General features: G+C 35.2%; 1 protein-coding gene across 2 annotated transcripts; it reads left to right on the forward strand.

Annotated features, from left to right (window-relative positions):
* Window positions 1–3,692: 3,692 nt before the first annotated feature.
* Window positions 3,693–12,173, forward strand: LOC120082167 (glycine-rich protein). 2 transcript variants are annotated; one of them, XM_039037421.2, is made up of 5 exons: window positions 3,693–4,774; window positions 4,871–5,043; window positions 9,782–9,865; window positions 11,322–11,396; window positions 11,504–12,173. In XM_039037421.2, the coding sequence occupies exons 1-5, from the start codon at window positions 4,093–4,095 to the stop codon at window positions 11,888–11,890; spliced, it is 1,401 nt and encodes a 466-aa protein (XP_038893349.1). In that variant the 5' UTR covers window positions 3,693–4,092; the 3' UTR covers window positions 11,891–12,173. The 2 variants fall into 2 exon arrangements, with proteins under 2 accessions (XP_038893349.1, XP_038893350.1); XM_039037422.2 differs by lacking the exon at window positions 9,782–9,865.
* Window positions 12,174–18,286: the final 6,113 nt, after the last annotated feature.

Genomic DNA, 18,286 nt, shown 5'->3' on the forward strand with positions numbered 1-18,286 from the left:
GGTTTTCTGGAGGCTATTCGTGCAATAGAGGTTGTTCGTTGTTGTAGAAGAGTTCGTGTTGCGAAGGAGATCGTTGAGGATGAGCACGAAGTGTTCGTGCGGTGTTTGTGTTGTGTTGCGGTCGTATAGATCGAGCGCTCGTGGTTGCTTTTGTTCGTTCAGAGTGCGCAACGGAGCGTGGAGACGTTTTTGCCAATGTGCGTAGAGTTTGTCTTTCTATGCATTTGGTTTTATTCATGCTGTAATTTCTGGAATTAATTATATAACTGTTTGTTTTGAAGTCGACTGTAAATGTATTGTTGATTCATGATTGTAATTTGGAATAGTCTTGTTCTGCTACTCATGGAAATCTCGTTTTCGATTTTCTTCATATTACTATATGATCGTTCATTTAAGGCTAAACGACACTTATTATGAAAGCGATATGAGATAAGAAATATTGAATATCACTTACATTCTCTCTGTTTCTAAATCTGACGATGAAAATGATCGACGAGGATGTTGGATTGAAACTTTGAGATAACACTCCGAGAGAACAATGAGAGAATTTCGTGGAGAGTTCGACAGAAAGTGAATACTGAGAGTGACCTTCCATTGGTAGAATATTAGCTGGGAATAAATGATACTGGTAGAATATTAGTTGAGAATAAATACTTTGGTGGAATGTTGGTGTTGCGATACATATTGAATGCTTGAGAAATGGTTGAAGCAAGAAGATGGATGACTTTGGTCTGAAGACTTTTTAAAATTGGGGGTAATTTTGGAATTTCGCATGCACAAAAAGTCAGTGATAGAAAAGTTTTTAGGAATAGGTCATTGGTAGAAATTTTTTTGGTTTTTGGGTCATTTTATGAAAATTTCCTCAAAATCACTCGCCGTTGGGTACCACTGCTTATCGCCGCTTGAAGTCGTTTGAGATTTCTTGCCACCATTGTACAATTACCATTGCCACTTGAAGCCATCACCACGGTTCTCTGTAGTTGCTCGCCTTCGTTGTTAGAGAGTTGTCACTGCCACTGCCCTAAAGGTTTTGTTGGAGAAGAAATCCTATCGTATTCCACACGTGAGAAAATAGGGGAAGCGTGAGATAAATCATACAACAAGGGTTTCCTTTTTTTTACCCATATTTTGTCTTTTTCCTAGATTTCTCCTTTTTTTCTTTTTGTTTTTTTTCTTCTCTCTTTTAGAGGCTGTTTGGGGCGCTGAGTTGAGATATGATGTCTGGAGTTCATATGTCTGTGGAATTCATATATTTCCAGAGTTTATATGTCTATGTTTGGGGTGCAGAGTTATTTAGTCTGAGTCCATATGTCTGTGTTTAGGGTGCAGAATTGAGTTTATATGTTTATTATCTGATATAGTTTTTTGAACTCTAAATAATATGCTTTTATGATTACTATTTTTGTTTTGAATTTTTTTATTTAATATTCTACCCATCTTTGTTTGAATAAAATATGGATTGCAATTTTCTTTCTATTAATTTTTAGAACTTTTCTTTTTTTTTTTTTCCTTTCTTTTTCTTTTTGGGCAATGAACAACAATTAACCTATACATTTCTTGTAGAAATATGGTTAAATAAAATGAAAAACTAAAGTGAAATTAAAACTTTCTAGCCAAATTTTCTCTATGAATTTCATTATCATCTTCTTCTTCCTATTGTTATTCTATATTTTTACTATGTCATGTATTTTTTTTAATTAATTCTCCCCCATCATTGTAACAGCCAATGGAACGTCACCACATTTTTTTAGCAATTTCACTTTCATTTCCTCTAATTTAGAGGATCTTCAGAGAACAAATCTCTATTTTCACTAATTCTTGCTAAAAAATGTTCCAGGAAAAAAAATTTCATTTTATGATTTTTTTGTTATATGTTACATACTTTTCATCTAAATACTCTTAACACTCATTTGATATGTGAATTCATTACGTATTGCACTAAATGTAGACAAAATAATATATTTTTTTATATAATAAGAACCCTACAACATACTTTAACAGTCATCAATCTTATAGTAATCGGAAGTGGTTGTCGAAATTGATTATCGAAGATGGATTATGCTGGAGTTTGTAGCTGGAGGTGGTTGTCGGAGCCTGAAGTTGGTCACATGAAGGTGTATTGGAGTTGGTTGTCAAAGTTTGTCATCGGAGGTGGTTTTCGAATCAAAGTCGATTAGGCGAAAATGGTCGTCGAAGTTGATCATCGAATATGATTTTTATTGGAAATTGTAGTCGGAGGTGACTGTCAAAGCCCAAGTTAGTTGTATGAAGGTGGTATTAGAGTTGGTTGTCAGAGTTTGTCGTCGAAAGTGGTTGTTGAAACCTTGAGTTGGTCGTCGGAGTTTCTCGCTCAAAGGTGATTTTCATCGAAATTTATAGTCGGAGGGTGGTTGTCAAAGGCTGCAAAGGTGGTTGTCGAAGTTGGTCATCGAAGTTTGTTATCGAAGCCAATTGGTCATCGGAGTTGGGTCACTAGAGGTGGTTATCGGAGGCCAAAATTGATTGTTGGAGTTGGTCGCATGAAGTTTGTAAGAGCTCGGAATTGGTCGCCGGAGCTGGTTGTCGGAGTCTGGATTTCATCGTCGAAATTATCATCAGAGGTAGTTGTTAGAGCTTGGAGTTGGTCATCGGAGTTGCCATCTGAGGTGGTTGTCGAAGTCTAGAGTTGGTCGCTGTAGTTGTCACCAGAGGTGGTTATTGGAGCCCGGAGTTAGTTCTCAAAGTGTGAAAGTGGCCGATGAGTGGAGCCATTGAAAACATGGGAAGAAGAGAGAGTTGGGGTGAGTTAGTAAAATATACCAATTCAACTCCACCAACATTTAAAGTTGGTGAGCCAAACAATGAGTTGGTATATTATACCAACTCAACTTAACTCATGTTGGTGAGCCAAACACCCTCTTAGTTTAAACTAAACTCCAAAATACCTTCATACAATATTTTTCCTTTTTTTTAAATTTTTTTTTGAATGATCTGAATTTATTCATTTGGTATTAGAGACATGAGAATCTGTTGGTTATGGGGATCTAATTCACCCTAGCTTTCTTTGATTTTTGTTATGAGGATCTTATTCACCCATAACTTCCTCCATAACTTCTTCCTGGTTAAGATTAAGTCACAGAGGCCTTGATTTTTCTTAATTTGACAAGGATTCTCGACTTTGCATTGGTAGATAATTATCATTCCCCATAGATGGTGCCAAACTATTGATGTAAAATTTGGGACAAGGGGGATGCACTTAACCCTCACGTGATACCAACAGTTGAATTTATAATTCAAGGAAGAGATGACCTACAAAATAAAGAAAAAAGACTCTGGTGCCTAAGTTAGTAAGAGAAATTGAAGAATAGAAAAGAAGTCGAAGTTTTAGTTATCTCACGTGGAGCCATAAGGGGTGTATTTATTGGAGATTTGAGCTAGGATTTATCTTAATCATATTAGGGTTATGATATGAATTTCCTAATCCTTAGAAAGCTAGCATCAAATTTCATATTATTTTATCTTGAATTTTGGTTTTATTCTGCTAAATTAAAATCTACTCTTTAACAGGGTCTATGAAGAGTCTATGATGTATCATAGGTCACACATGCTAATGGTCGACAGATCTTTTATGTCAATTATGTTCTAGGATCCAAAATCACCTCTACATTTTATAGAGGAAAGCAGTAGAATAATTAACATGTATTAAATAAAAAGGAAAAAAATTAGATACTTAGTTCGATTGACGTTAAAAAGCTTAGAAATTACATATAGATGAGATATGAAGGGTTTTTTTTTTAATAATATAAAAAATCGGTTTATTCAATTGTTCATTGAATAAATCTCGATAAAAAGAATAAAGAAAGAAAAAGAAAAAGAAAAAGCCCAGTTGAAATGGATTTTAAAGAGCCCAGCGATAGGCCTTAACCCTCTTTCCTTAATCGCTCTCTTAAATTGAGTCTCCATTCTCAGCTCCTCTCTCTTCCCCCAATCGCGTCCTCTTTCCCCTGACAGAAACCTTTCAAAACCCTCGCTCAACTGCCCCCCCTTCACCACCGATTCTTGGTGGTGCTCCGACGATCACCTTCTTTTCCACCACCTTCGCCGGACTTAACAATGGCGGCTGCCGCTCCCTCTGATGTCTCCGATGGACCAGTCCTCAGCCTCATCAACAAGCGTCTCCGCGCCCTTCGCAAGAAACACAATCGTATCATTCAGATGGAAGAAGCTATTTCTCAGGGAAAGCCCATCAACAAGGAGCAAGAAGAAGTCCTCCGCTCTAAGCCTTCTGTCACCGCCCTCATCGATGAACTTGAAAAGCTTCGCCAACCGCTATCATCGGCTGTCTCTGAGGAAATCAACTTGGCTGTACAACGCCAACAGGCGAGTGTCTCCTCTCAACCTGTTTCAACCGATGATTCGCCTACGGAGGTTAGGGATGAAAAGACGAATGATGAGAAAGACCAGTCCGAACACGCTATGGTTGAGGACCTTCTAAACCTCCTCTATTTTGGCTCTTTGTTTGACGTTAAGTCTCAAAGCGATTTCACTTCGACGATGCTTACGAGAACGCACGAAAGAAGTTGCTGCATCACCTACGATTATGTCACAGACGATGCTACCGATCTTCTTGCCGAGAGGGATTTGGATTTGATATCGACGATGAGCGGCCTATTGGTCTCTCGTCCCGTAGATTCGAATTTGCCGCATAAGAATGCGTTGGAGCGTTGCATCGAACACGCTAAACTCTGGCTCACGAAGGCTGACCAACCTATTGAGCCCAACACGGATGTTACTTGTATTGTTCTTTTTCCTAATTTCCACTCTGTTTCTTTTCGGTTAATTTCGTTCTTTCGTTTTTGGTGTTCTGTTGACTTGTAATACAATTTTGCAGATGCGAACTTGAGGGAGAGACTGCACAAGATCATGGCGTCGGATTACTTCACTACCACGCCTGAGATTAAAGGTCCTGTTGAAGTAGCTGCGGTTGCTGCAGGAAGCTATGCCAATTTTCAGGTTCCGGTGGCTGTCCATGAAGAAGATTCAGATGAAAAATTCCAACAGACGGTATTATGGGATCCTCATACCATATGATATTATTCATTTGTCATATTATCTCTTTAAAATGAATGTCGAGTAATACTTCTATGTATTTTGTTCTATCTGTCGTTCAGCATCTTTCCTCAACTAAATCCTTTCACCAAACTATCTAAAAATTGTAGTTAGAATAGTGGAATGAAAATTCTATTAAAAAAAAGAAAATGGTCATTTCCTGTTGATTTGTGGAGGTTGGAAACTTTTAGATACATTGGCAGCTGTCGTGGGAGTTTCTTGGAAAAAAGAACTTCTAGTAGTTTGACTTGATGGAAATGTGTCTGAAGTTCAAATAGAACTGTACAACCTTCATTCTAGTTAAGGCCACCTTACCTTCCTCCATGTGCCATTCCAGCATTTTTTTTAAAATTTGTCCTCTTTTTCCAATGCTTTATAGTTTATACCACTTAGGCAGGTTAACTGATGTTCATGGTACCTTTCCTTAAAAGGTGGCTAAAGGTAACAAGCTTGAAGAAGTAAAGGCTTCCTTTGACACAGAGGTGAAAGAGTAGGGATCAGTCAAACTTAATTTCTTGCCTGTTTCTTCCTGCCCCCATGGGCCCATTTGATCCTGTCTTGTCCAAAATCTTGTTAGAAGGAGTTCCCATTTTCTTAACTGAACATTTCTATACAAAGAAACTCGAGGGAAGATGACTTATCTTTGAAGACTTCTTTCCAGCCAAATATGCCACAATAAAGCCGTAGCTCACAATTCCACAAATTTCGACCTGTTTGGACCAATTACAAAAGGAGAAGACCTCCACTTGCCAATCAGCAATATATTTTGGCAAGTAACAGCTAACAATGAGGATATTCATAACACAAAAGAAACCAACCAATATCGGTGAATGGATGGGCAAGAAGAAGCTAGTGGTCAGGTCTCATATGTGTTGAGACAAAGGCTGCTAGCAGAGGGGAAGAGGGACCAATTTTTTAATTTTTTTTGGATCATTTCTTGAGTATTTAAACCTTTGTGGGCCATTGTCTACTGGAAAATTTTAGCCTTCTTAGGGCACTTGAATTTCCATATGGTAGTGATCAATGGGGACTTGATTTTTGGGGTTGTCTTAGTTAGCTTCACGAAAGCGGATTTGGTAAAAAACCTTCCACTTGCCTCAAGAGGCCATTGAACAGGGTCTCTCTTCTCCCAACGTCATCACAACAATCATATTAATCATCATAATCTAACATTCCTCTTCCCAGTGGAAAAGGCCTCCTCTAAGGCCAATTGGATCACCTTCTTTATAGTGGTTAGTTGCGAGGTTTATGTGGAATTGTGATAGGAATGGTATTAGGGGGGTTATTAGAGTGTTAAGGGCATATTTGCAATGAGTTAAGTAGTTTGTTTGGGCAGTTGGTTATAAATAGAGGGGGAGGGGAATGGAGGAGGATAGGCAATATGGTAGTGAGTGAATAAGAGCTCGAGTGTTATCTCACGATTGAGAGGGTGCAAGTACCTCAAATACTTGATTTATCTTGTATTTTGGTTACAGTTCATATTACAATATAATCGGGTTCTATCAATTGCTATCAGAGCAGTTCGATTCTGGCCATGGAATCACATAAGAGCTTATGTGAAGAAATAAGAAAGAGTATTCATGAAGGGTTTGATGATTTGATGGATCGATGGAAGGAGGAAAGGAAGGACATGAAGACAATATTCCAATCTTTTCAGGATAAAACTCCTTGAAGTTGCAGAGATTAAAGAAGAAAATGTAGATGTTGTGCAAAATGCTGGGGCAGAAGCCAACGGTAGAAGAGGAGAAACAATGGAGAATAATGTTGGGAAACAAAGAAAGAAATCAAGAATGTCGAGAAGATTGATGATCAGGAGAGTGAGACAACCATAACAAAAGAAGAATCAATAGAATCCTCAAAAGAAGAATGAGGATAGGGGAAAAATGAAGCGGTGAAGAAACAAATTAAGAAAAAGAGGAAGAATGAGGCTGTACGGAAGCAAAGGAGAAGGGAGATGTACAACAAACCATAAAACAGCCTTCTGGAACAACAGTAGAAAAAAAGAACAAAAAAGATGGGAAAGTTGTTGGAAAACACAAAGACAAAGGGTTGAGAGAGTCGATCGATAACTTGCCAGTACTTGAAAACTTACCAAAGGGCATGAAATGCCTTAAAGATGAAGGAGGTGAAGTGTTCGAAGATGATCCGTGGGCAAGTAGAGATCATCGACAATAGAAATTTGAAGGGAGATCCTCGACAAGTGATGTTTCGAAGGTTGGAGATGAAAACTTGGAAGAAGTGCTGACGCAAGGTTCATGTAGAGGCTGCGGAGGGATTGGTGTGGTATCAGAGAAATCCGAAGAGAGGACGTCGTTGATTCTTGGAGGCAAAAGTTGAGGGGAGGCATCAACGGATGTACCATGAAGAAATTATTAAGGGAGGTCGCCGAAGAATGTGTGTGGTCAGGGAAATGGACCTGGAGATGGTGGCGTTGCGAGTTTCGTAAAAAAATAGCGAGAAAAAGGTCTATCAAAAACCAACAACGATGGAAGAGTTTGGAAGAGGCCTTAGCTGAAAAGGAGTAAAACAACCATGAAAAGAACAAAATGAAAAATTGAGACAAAAGGCTACTAGGATCTGTTGTCGGTGAAGCATACAGAGAAAAATGGGGAAGATAACTTGGGGAAAGGTGCTGCAAATTTAGTGGAGTGGAAAAAAGTCCCTAGCCACTCGATGTGATGTATTAGATAATGGGCCATGGACTAAAAGAGTGCAACATTAATTTTGGGTTGGAATGGGCTTTGAAAATTATTTTTGGAGTGGGTTGAAGAAATTGAATGGGGCCCATTGTTCCAACACAATACAAGGCTGATTTTCAAATCTTTAGGCATTTTTTTTTAAAAATTGTCTTTCCTTTTTGTTAACCACACCTTGAGGACAAGGTGTGTTTTAGGGCCAGTAATGATAGGAATGGTATTAGAGGGTTTATTAGGGTTGAATATATTTGTAATTAGTTAAGTAGTTTGTTAGGGATGTTGGTTATAAATAGAGGGGGAGGGGAATGGAGTAGGATAGGCAATATGGTAGTGATTGAATTAGGGTTTGAGTGTTATCTCGAATACTTGGTTTATCCTGTATTTTGGTTAGAGTTCATATTACAATATATGTGGGTTCTATCAAATTGATTCTTTCAAATGTTTGTTATTATGATAGCTCGATAGAGGGATATTAGAGGAACGATTGGGGTTTTCATCTTCCATCTACCTTTTGGAGATAAAGATCATGTCTTGTGGTTTGTAGGGGTGTATGTTTTGTTTCGGGTCCTTTGGGGGGAGAGGAACAATAGAGTGTTTAATGGTCCAATGTAGTTAAGGCATTATTATCCGAGACTTGGTTCGAACGTAATCATAGAGTATCCCATGACAAATCCCTTGATTGGTTTGATTGATTGGGCTTAGCATGTCTTCTTGCCTCCTCTTGGTGTTCTCAATCTAAAGTTTATGCTAATTATTCCATTTAGGACATTTGTTTGAATTGCTTTTATTTCTCTGGTTTAAATCATGTATTTATAGTACTAGTTTTGTTTTGATTTTATTGCATCGTTCTTGGTATCTTGTATTTTGAGCAATAGACTTTTTTCATTATATTAATGCAAAACTTTGTTTTTTTTTTCTTTTTAAAAAAAAAAAATGGTGTGGAGAGGAACCCTAGTGACAGATTGGTCTTTTTGGTAAGTTTCATGGAAATAGCCAAAAGATCTGGAGAAGTCTTCCGTAGAGGAATAACATCCAGCCATCTATTATTCTGGAAATTAATATTGTTGCCTTTATTGGCTTTTAAAAGTAAAAAGCAAATAAGGAAGCGGCTACTTTTTGAAATATCAAACCAAGGTTTTCCGTTGGCAGTATTCTTAAGCTTCAAAGTTCTCCAACCCCTGGTGTCTTCTCCATAAATACTCGAAATGACCATTCTCCACAATGCATTTTCCTCTTAAGAGGCGTGCACATCTATCATTCCAGAAACTGATACTGATGCCTTTATTGGTGTCTTCCCCTTAATGGCCAAGCTATGCACATGTTGGGAAACCTTCGAAATGGTAGGGATTTGGGCTATGTTCATGAATTTGAAGAAACTAATTGAGGAGAAAGCTTGATGGATAATCGATATTGAGACTTAATTTTCCACTTCTCATTTTGGTTCATTCTCAAACTTCCACTTCTCTCAAATTAAAAGGCCCTTGGAAATGAATTCTCAAACACAAAGGCCTCATTCATTGTAAAGTCAAATCAGTGGTGATCAAAAAGATCTAATTACTTTTGGGACGATATATGATTGGGCAAGGGCAATGCACTACTATGGTCTTCCCAATTTTTTCTTGATATTCAATCAAAGAGCCTCTTCTATCTAAGATATTTGTATTCCACTAACCAACTCTTAGGGATCTAGGCATAAGAATAAACTTTGTGGAAGATGAGTAGCCTTCCTATCACGCTCTTCTAAATTTCCAGCCAAACAACCACATTTGTTCGCACTACTTAGCATTCACATCCCCATGGCAGCTTTGCAGTGGACTCCCTCCTCACAGATTTACTTACCACAGCTCCATGACTAGATCCAATGACTCGTCTTTGTGTTCTTTCGTGGGGTGGGGCTGTCTTTGCAAGGAAGAATCTGAAAACTCATAGCTGGCTCTTACTTGGTTGCTCATTTTCTGGTGATTTTTATAACTTTATACTCTGCCTTTAATTGGCAGGTGACCCTCCCTAAAGACAAGAATAGCCTTACACATGATTTTTGCAGATTTGGATCCTTTGATTTGAAAGATATTGTTGAAGAGGTACAATAGAATCTTCAACCACAAGAATAAATTATTTAGTTGGGTATGGGTTATAGAATTATCATTTGTGGCTCTTTTTTGGCTTAAACTCTCTGCTGCTTCAATTTCAAACTTTGTAGCTTAAGTACTACTTTGGCCAATTGGAAGAGCTTTTTACATTTGTCGTTGATCTTGGTTTTTCTCCCATCCTTCAAAATTTCAAATTGTTCCTTTCATTAAATATGTGTTTTAGTCCCTGGTGTTTGATTTTTGTTTTATTGGTTTTTTTAATCTAGTTCCTATTGTATTGTTTAGAAAGTTTAAATTTAGTCACATGTTTTAATGCTTCTCAATCATTACCCTCTCCTTGGTGGATGTTAAAATTTGTCGACAATAAGCTGACATGATACTTAATGAGTTGGTAGCAATTTGATTGTAACATTAGGCCATGCAAGAGAGAATTGATTTTGCTAACATAGAAATTTGGAGAAGAAATTAGGTGGTCTATTTCTTTAAATTTATGCTAACTCACCAAGTATCATACTGTGTGAAGTTATCATTAACCAAATTTTTGTATTCATCAATGTGAAGGGTTTAATTGAAAACTAAATTGAAAAAACATTCAAACATCAAGGATGAAACTAAACATAGTTTACACACTTGACGTCCACAATATCAAATTTCATGGGTAATGGATTTTCAGCCAAACAGAACATAATACGATTAGTCAGTGGCCAAAGTTCGAAGAAAAATATGAAATTCTATGACTGAATGCAGTTGGCGCTTGGGGTCTATGTTTTGAAATGAATATCTGGATCTTTACTAAAAAGGAAAAATAATGGGAGGATCTGATGTAGTGTTATTGTCGAGGTTATTCATTAGACGGATGGTAGTTTGTTGTCTTTTGGAGTTTAGTAACTTGTTTTACGTTTTCTTTTAACCATTTAAGGTTCTTTTGAAATTTCCTAATACTAAGGTTTCTCTCAGGATTTCCATATTGTCTTGATATGAAAAGGTCAATGTTTCTCACAAAAAAGAAAAGAAGGCTCCAAGTGTAGGGGGATATTACTTTTTATATCTAATGCGTATTTAAAAGTATATAAAAATATATTTCTTGTTGTTGATGGCCTTGGAAAGAAAATTGTCGTAATCCTATGTGTATTCAAAAGTATATTGTTATTTTGTTGGTTGTCTTTGCAAAGAAATTTGTCACTATTTCTCCTCGCAGGATGTTCATTCTTTCCTGTTAGCTTTCCTCATCTGAATACTAAAGTTGCTTAAGCCATGGAGTAATCTGATTTGTTAGTGGTTGAGTTTGCTGCTTGCAATGAGCAATTGAGTAAACACCTCAACCCAAGGATGTGGTTGCTGGGAAATTATTATAAGAATAGTTTTTTCTACCATAACTGCAAAAATATTCTTATGTCTTGCTGCTACAAAATTTAATAATAATCTTATATAACTCCTTAATTTCTAGGATGTTGACGTGGGAGACTTGCAAGGAGATGATATCAGTGATGGTCAACCTGGTTCTGCTGACGAGATGCCTGGGGTATGCCCCATTTTTTTCTATCTTTCTGCAGTATTTCATTCTCCATAGCTGACCCCTGGGTATCTCGGGTATCTCTTTATTTGAACATTGAGACTTGTGCTTTGCAGGATGTGCAAGAGACCGGAAACTCTTCTGAATTCGTCCCACAGCAAGAAGTGAGACCAGAAGAAGAATTCGAACAGAAACATGCGGATGGAGATGCAAAAGAACAGCAGTATGTTCCTCGAAGGGGGGGATATATGAACCAAAGAGGTGGCCGCAGTGTTGGTGGCCGAAGAGGATATTCTAATGGCCGTGGAGGTCGAGGTGATGGAAGAGGAGGAGGATCCTACCAGAATGGACGCACTCGATATTATGATCAGTCAGGAAACTATTACCAGAGGAACTACTACAATGGTCGAGGAAGAGGTGGTAGGGGTGGGGGTGGCCACTCTTACAACAGTCATGGTTCCTCCCAAGGTGCTCCTAACTCGAGTATTGGCGTGGCTTCCTGACGGTCTCGATGTCCTCGGGGTGTTTCTCAGAAGTGGGTGGGTGATGCGAATGTTTGTTGCTTTTCATTTTTTCTCTGGATGTTGGTCCTCGTTGATTTCACCATCCAAGATCTTGGCCTTTTTTTTTTGTAGTCCCTAGTTTTGATGGATCCAATGGAACCTGTATAAAAAAGACAGATATCGCAAAAACCATTTGATCCTAAGTTATTTTGTGGACATGAGGTGCTTTTGTTTTAGACGTATATGCTAAGGTATGATATGCTTATCTTTTCTTTTCTGGTTATCAAGTGTTCTTGCTCTTCATATAACATATGATTTTAGAATCGTTTGATGATTTCATTGAATTTTCTACTTCTCTCTGATGTAATGGAACTTTGTGTTATCTTTCTAATGACTAGTCGGTAGAGAAATGTAACAACGATCCGATTATTGTCATTCCCCCCCCCCCCCCCCCCCCCCCCCCCTGTTTTTCACTTATTCGATATTCTTTACCATGGATAAAAAAACCTCTGGAAGTTTATTTTCTAGCAATGCCCAAATATATATACACACACCATTAGAAATTATAAACTAATGTCATGAACTACATCTTGTGCAAAAAAATACTCCTGAATTGTTCCAACAATTCTAACTTTTCACCGTTAGTGGATCAATTTTGAAGTGATGGGACCATAAAAAGTTCAAAAAGGTCCAATAACATTGAATTCTAATGTTATGTTCATGTTTAAATGAAGCTGAAGAGTTAACCATTAGATAAGTAATGGAATATTATTTAAGATTCAATGACATTGAATTCTAATGATACCATGGAAGGAAAGATCGAAGGATGAAGGAGAGTAAAAAAAAGTGAGTAGCATTTAAAATAGGGAGCAAAAATGGTAAAATTCATATGTGAAAAAGGTAAATATGAATAAAATTTTTAGAAAGAGATTATCCATAAAAAAAATTTTGGTTTTTGGATTATTTTGTGAAAATTTCCACAAGGATGTTAGTTGGAATTCAAACGTGGCTAATTTAGCTAAGGGCATTGAAATTTAAAATATATCATTGTTAAAACAACTAACATCCTTCAGATTTGGAGATGATGCAACGTTCCTTAGTGAAGTTAAAGCAATCTAGGCAACGATGTCTATTCTAAAAAAATAAAGATCTCCCAAAACTTTATTCTCATTAAAAATATCAATAAACACAACCAATAGCTTTTATGCTTGTTTCGATGTCAAATTTGTTCCATCGTCTCCAAATCCGAAGGCTCAAAAAAATATTCTAACTTCCATTATTAATTGTAGTGCAAGTAGGAAGTATAATGACTTTTTCTGGAAGAATTCGAGTACAAATTGTTTAATTTGATGTAACAGTGTCATAATGAGAAAACTCGAAAGAAAAGGCTGCGCGCATAAATGCAAAACAGATCGAATTCCATCTCAAAAGATAATTTGGCATCTTAAACCTTAGGGCTGGGCCTCCCATTTCAATAACACAATGTAGTAAAATATATCAAAATTTATTTTCATTTACATACTTTTTTTTTTTTTTTTTTTTAATTTTTTTTATTAACATGGTTTAAAATAAAAATACATGTGCTTGATAACTATTTCTCAAAAGTGGGTTTATATACAAATTTATTTTGTTTGTTATATACTAAAAATGTTTTTATTTATATCAATTGAGTAGAAAAGACGAGTATAAAATACTATGAACTAATAATTTAACATAATGGTTGTCGGAGTTGTTCGTCGGTGGTCGTAGTTGGCCCGTGGCAGTGGCAGATATAGTCGTTGGAGTTGGGCAATGGGCGATAGTTGCCAGAGGTGGTGTGTGGTGGTAGCGACGATAACATAGTAGAAGTGAGGTAAATGTTTAAAAGCATTTTGGTAATTTTTAGAATCATACAAATTAGGGAGAGATTAACCATTAAACACTCAAAAGTCATTTCTCAAAAGGTTGATTTCAAATGTTTCTTCTAAACTAAGTTATTTCATGAACTCTTTTTTTAAAAGCTATTTTGAGCAGATACCGAACACTTCAATTTTTTTTTTTCAAAATGACTTATTTTTAAAATTAAATAATTGAAAATTAAACCAATTACATCCATAATCTACTGAATTGAAGTCTGCGCCTAAGATGAAATTTGACAAAAGAGGGAATGATAAGAGAAAGATGGAGATAATTCAGATATAGGAAGTAGAAGAGTAGAGGGAACAAAATCAATGACTAGTTATATGTCTCCAATAAAAAAGTTAGAGGTTTGAATTCATCGTTTAATTGGGTTGAACTGAAAAAAAAAAGAAGTATATTTTGGTAGATCATCAATTGCACTCACTAGTATAACTACCACTATTTATACCTTTAGTCAATAATTATTGGAGGGTAATTATAATTGGTAGTATTTTTAGGAATAATAACCAAGTATATAACATCATTTTTAAAAAATTGCAAATATAGACAAGTCTAGACTTCTATTGTTGATACTAATAATATAGTCTATCACTAATATACTATTTAAATTTGGTCATATTTATAATTTTTTTTACATTATGTTATATCTGCTAAAACTTTGTGTCTAATGTCTATATTTGTAACTGTCCCATTATTGAAAGGAGCTCAACAATTTGTGTAAAAAGAAAAAAGAAAAAAGAAAAAAAGCTCAATAATTATTTAAAATTAGGGCAAATATCAATTTATACCCGAAATTCTGGGTTGTATCAATTTAAATCCTAAACTAATAATTATATCAATTTAAACCTTAAACTTTGAAGATTGTATCAATTTAAACCCTAAACTAATGATTGCATCAATTTAAACCCTGAATTTTTACAAGTGTATCAATCCTAATCCTGAATTTTCATAATTATATCAATTTAAACATTCTATTATGTTTTATTTGGATACACTTATGAGAGTTAGGGTTTAAATTGATATACTTATGAAAGTTCGAGATTTAAATTAATACACTTGTGAAAGTTCAGAGTTTAAATTGATATAACTCTCAAAGTTTAGAATTTAAATAAATTGATACAACTCTTAAAGTTCAAGGATATAAATCGATATGTTCTTAAAATTATTTCTCAAAATTTGGAATAAACGTGTGTGTTGTCCTAATGTTTAAAAATAAAAATAGAATACCAGAATGGAATAAGTGTGAAAGTTTCGGGCCCGTTTGGATTCTTCTTCAAGGAAAATATGTGCTTCCACCTTTGCTTTGCTTCCTTTTTATATATATAATTCTTTGTATTGTTTTCCAAAACTACTAATAGAGTTCAGGAAAAAAAAAATAGTAAATCCATTTGAACTCAAAATATATGCGTATGTTCTCGACTAAGGGTATATGGTTGGGTTGAATTGAGGATATTTTTTAGATCCATCCGAAAATTTGGGTTGGTTGGATTGGAAATCCAAGTGACCCAAATAAAGTTTACAACCCAACCCAACCCAACTCTTAGAATTTGAGTTGTTAGGTTGGATTAGGTTGTCGTGTTATAACTTTTTTTTTAATAAAAAATAGGTAAATTTATTATACAACACATGACTAATAACTAAAATCTCATAAAATTCAAATGCCAAATATCAAATATCTATGATATTTATTGTAAACTTTAAACAAAGACACAAATATCATAACAATTTTAAAAGAAAATTATTAAAATTCACAAATTAATCAATACAAAGTAATCAAACTTTAAACAAAGATGAATATAATATATGCATGTATGCATACATACATATATAAAATTTGGATTGGGTTAGGTTAACCCAAATTTTTTTTTAGCCAACTCACAACCCAACCTAACCCAAGTACAAAACTAACCCAATTCAACATTTACATTTTAGGTTGGATAGTCTGAATTGTTAGGATTATCGAGTTACTTGAATAACCCTATTATCGATCACGAAGTCGATAGTTTGAATTTCTCAATCCAAATTATTTGAACTAAAAAAAAGTGAGATAATCGAGTCTTTATCATTGGCCAACGAGATAATGCATCTACAACTGTAATTTGTGTCCGAGTGATGTGATGAAAATATTGCACTCCAATTGGAGAAGCTAACTACAAGATGGTTGATTTTGTATTGGTGAGATTTTGATCAAGCAAGTTAAGGAGTCCAACAGTGTTTAGAGAATTAGATTTAATAAGAATTGGGAACTTAATGGAGAAGTCAAATTCCCTCCCCAATCACCTTGGTTTCTAGAAGGAGAATATCAAAATGCTCATTCACTTACACCTAGCACTTAGCACTGATGATGTTACCATGATGGTCTCTCAGTACCCAATGTAAATTAGGCCTTTACTAGTGTCATTGTCCTATAAAGTAGCATTATTAGACAAAGTCATCACTCAAATCCAAGGAACAACTTATTTGTCATCATCTGATATTGAGGTGATCAAAACAGTTTGCACTTATAATTCACTCGATATTATATATGAATGTCAACTAAGTATTTTAAATAATTAAATTTCTCTAGATTGTTCAATCATTTGACAACTAGAATCATTCTTTGATAAATGATCATTATGAATCACATTCTAGAATTTGATCTATCACTTTTGTTGTTGTTAAGGTGGGAAGTGAATAAAAAATTCTCTTTTTTCATAATTAGTCAAATCATTGTTTGAAACCTATAAAGTATATCAATGATGTATCAGTATTTAAGTGTATCAATAGTGTATATCAACCATCGTTTAAAATGCAAGTATATCTCTAAATAAGATTACTAAACTAGAAATAACATAATGTATCAATGATAAACTATCGTTAAGATATATAAGTAAGTGAATATACTTGGTCTTTTATTAATGAAATATATCAAATATACTTTAGAAAGCTTGCATATTTTTCCTTTTCCTTTTCGTCGAATGTCTATAAGTATATAAGAACATTTTTAGACTTTTACCAATTTTATTTAGGATGGGTTGAAGTTTTTTGCCATATTTGCATTAGAGAAAAACATATAGACACGCACGTAATATTTGATTTTTTTTTTTTGTTAAATTTGCAGTTGTCCCTTATTAAAACCTACCAAAATGATATTTCTATTTTCTAGGTAAACTACAATTTTGGACTTTGAGTTTGAGATTTTTGACAAAATGATAAATTAGTCTCTAAATTTTAAAATTGAACAATCAAATTTATAACATTAAGAGAATGCTCAACTTTTTGTCATGTTTACACCAAGGTAAAAGTAATAAATCAATAAATGAAAAGTGTGTCTCAACGAATGGACCTTTAATATTAATATTGTTGTTTTCAAAACTTAGAGAAATATTATTGTTTTGAAACTTATTAGAGAAATATTGTTGTTTTGGGAGTTCGAGGCTAGAGGTCGAATGTTGAGAACTCGACTAATGTGGAGGTCGAACGTTGAGAACTCGACGAACAAAGAAAAACTTGGAAACAATACATAAGCCAAAACTTCAATCCTCAACAAGGGAAATCTCGCGAATCTCGCTTAGGTTGTCAAAGGTTGAAGTTTTGACACACATCCACCCTCGAGATTGCAGGTTTATTACTTTTCTTTTTCCCTCATAGAGAAAATAAAGTAATGAGATGGTATACTATATGTATTTGTGTACTTGAGCTGCTTCTAACAACTTATGCATTTTGTTATCATTTCGAATTAGACAGAGGCTTATGGGATTAATGTGAGGGGGTGGGGATGGCTATATTTATGGGAGCGAACTCCAGGTAAATATGAAGCGCATCGATACAAGTTATGCCTTGGAATGAAAGAAAATTTCGAATTAGCTTTGTCTACGAACAAAATTTTGTATATTAGGTTGTCGAAGGTTACACACATGTCGAAACTTCAAAGTGATTAAGGAGATAAGTGGGCTGAAGCAGATTAAGGAGAGAGCGAGATGATGAACGAGATTTTAAGAGAGAGCGAGATTCAAAGCGAGATTTTAGGAGAGAGCAAGATTCAAAGCGAGAATGTTGGAGAGAGCGAGATTTAGTTTATATTGACTAATCTGACTAACATTGAACATGGTAAAATGAAATAGTTGAATAATTGAAAAATGAGATTATTCAGGAATACACATTGAATGCTAAGATTACGCATTGAGTTTCTGGTAGTAGATCCATAATAAAAAAAGTGTTTGTGATTGTTCTAGAAGAAATGAAAGCTAGTAATCATTAATGGAAAAATAACAACAATAATAGAGAGAGCGAGCTATTGAGAGCGAGAGCTTAGGAGAGAGCGAGAGTGAGAGTGAGAGAGCGAGATCTTAGGAGAGAGCGAGAGTGAGAGAGCAAGATCTTAGGAGAGAGCGTGAGTCTTCACTTTATTTGAACTTTTCATAGAAATATATATAAAAAAAAGAGAAAAAAGAGCTAATAATCATACTATAATTGAATAATCATTAGACTATAATTGAATATATTAAATTATTATAC

The sequence above is a fragment of the Benincasa hispida genome, chromosome 7 (genome assembly GCF_027475165.1).
Source record: "Benincasa hispida cultivar pf3 chromosome 7, pf3_genome.v1.1, whole genome shotgun sequence".
NCBI lineage: Eukaryota > Viridiplantae > Streptophyta > Magnoliopsida > Cucurbitales > Cucurbitaceae > Benincasa > Benincasa hispida.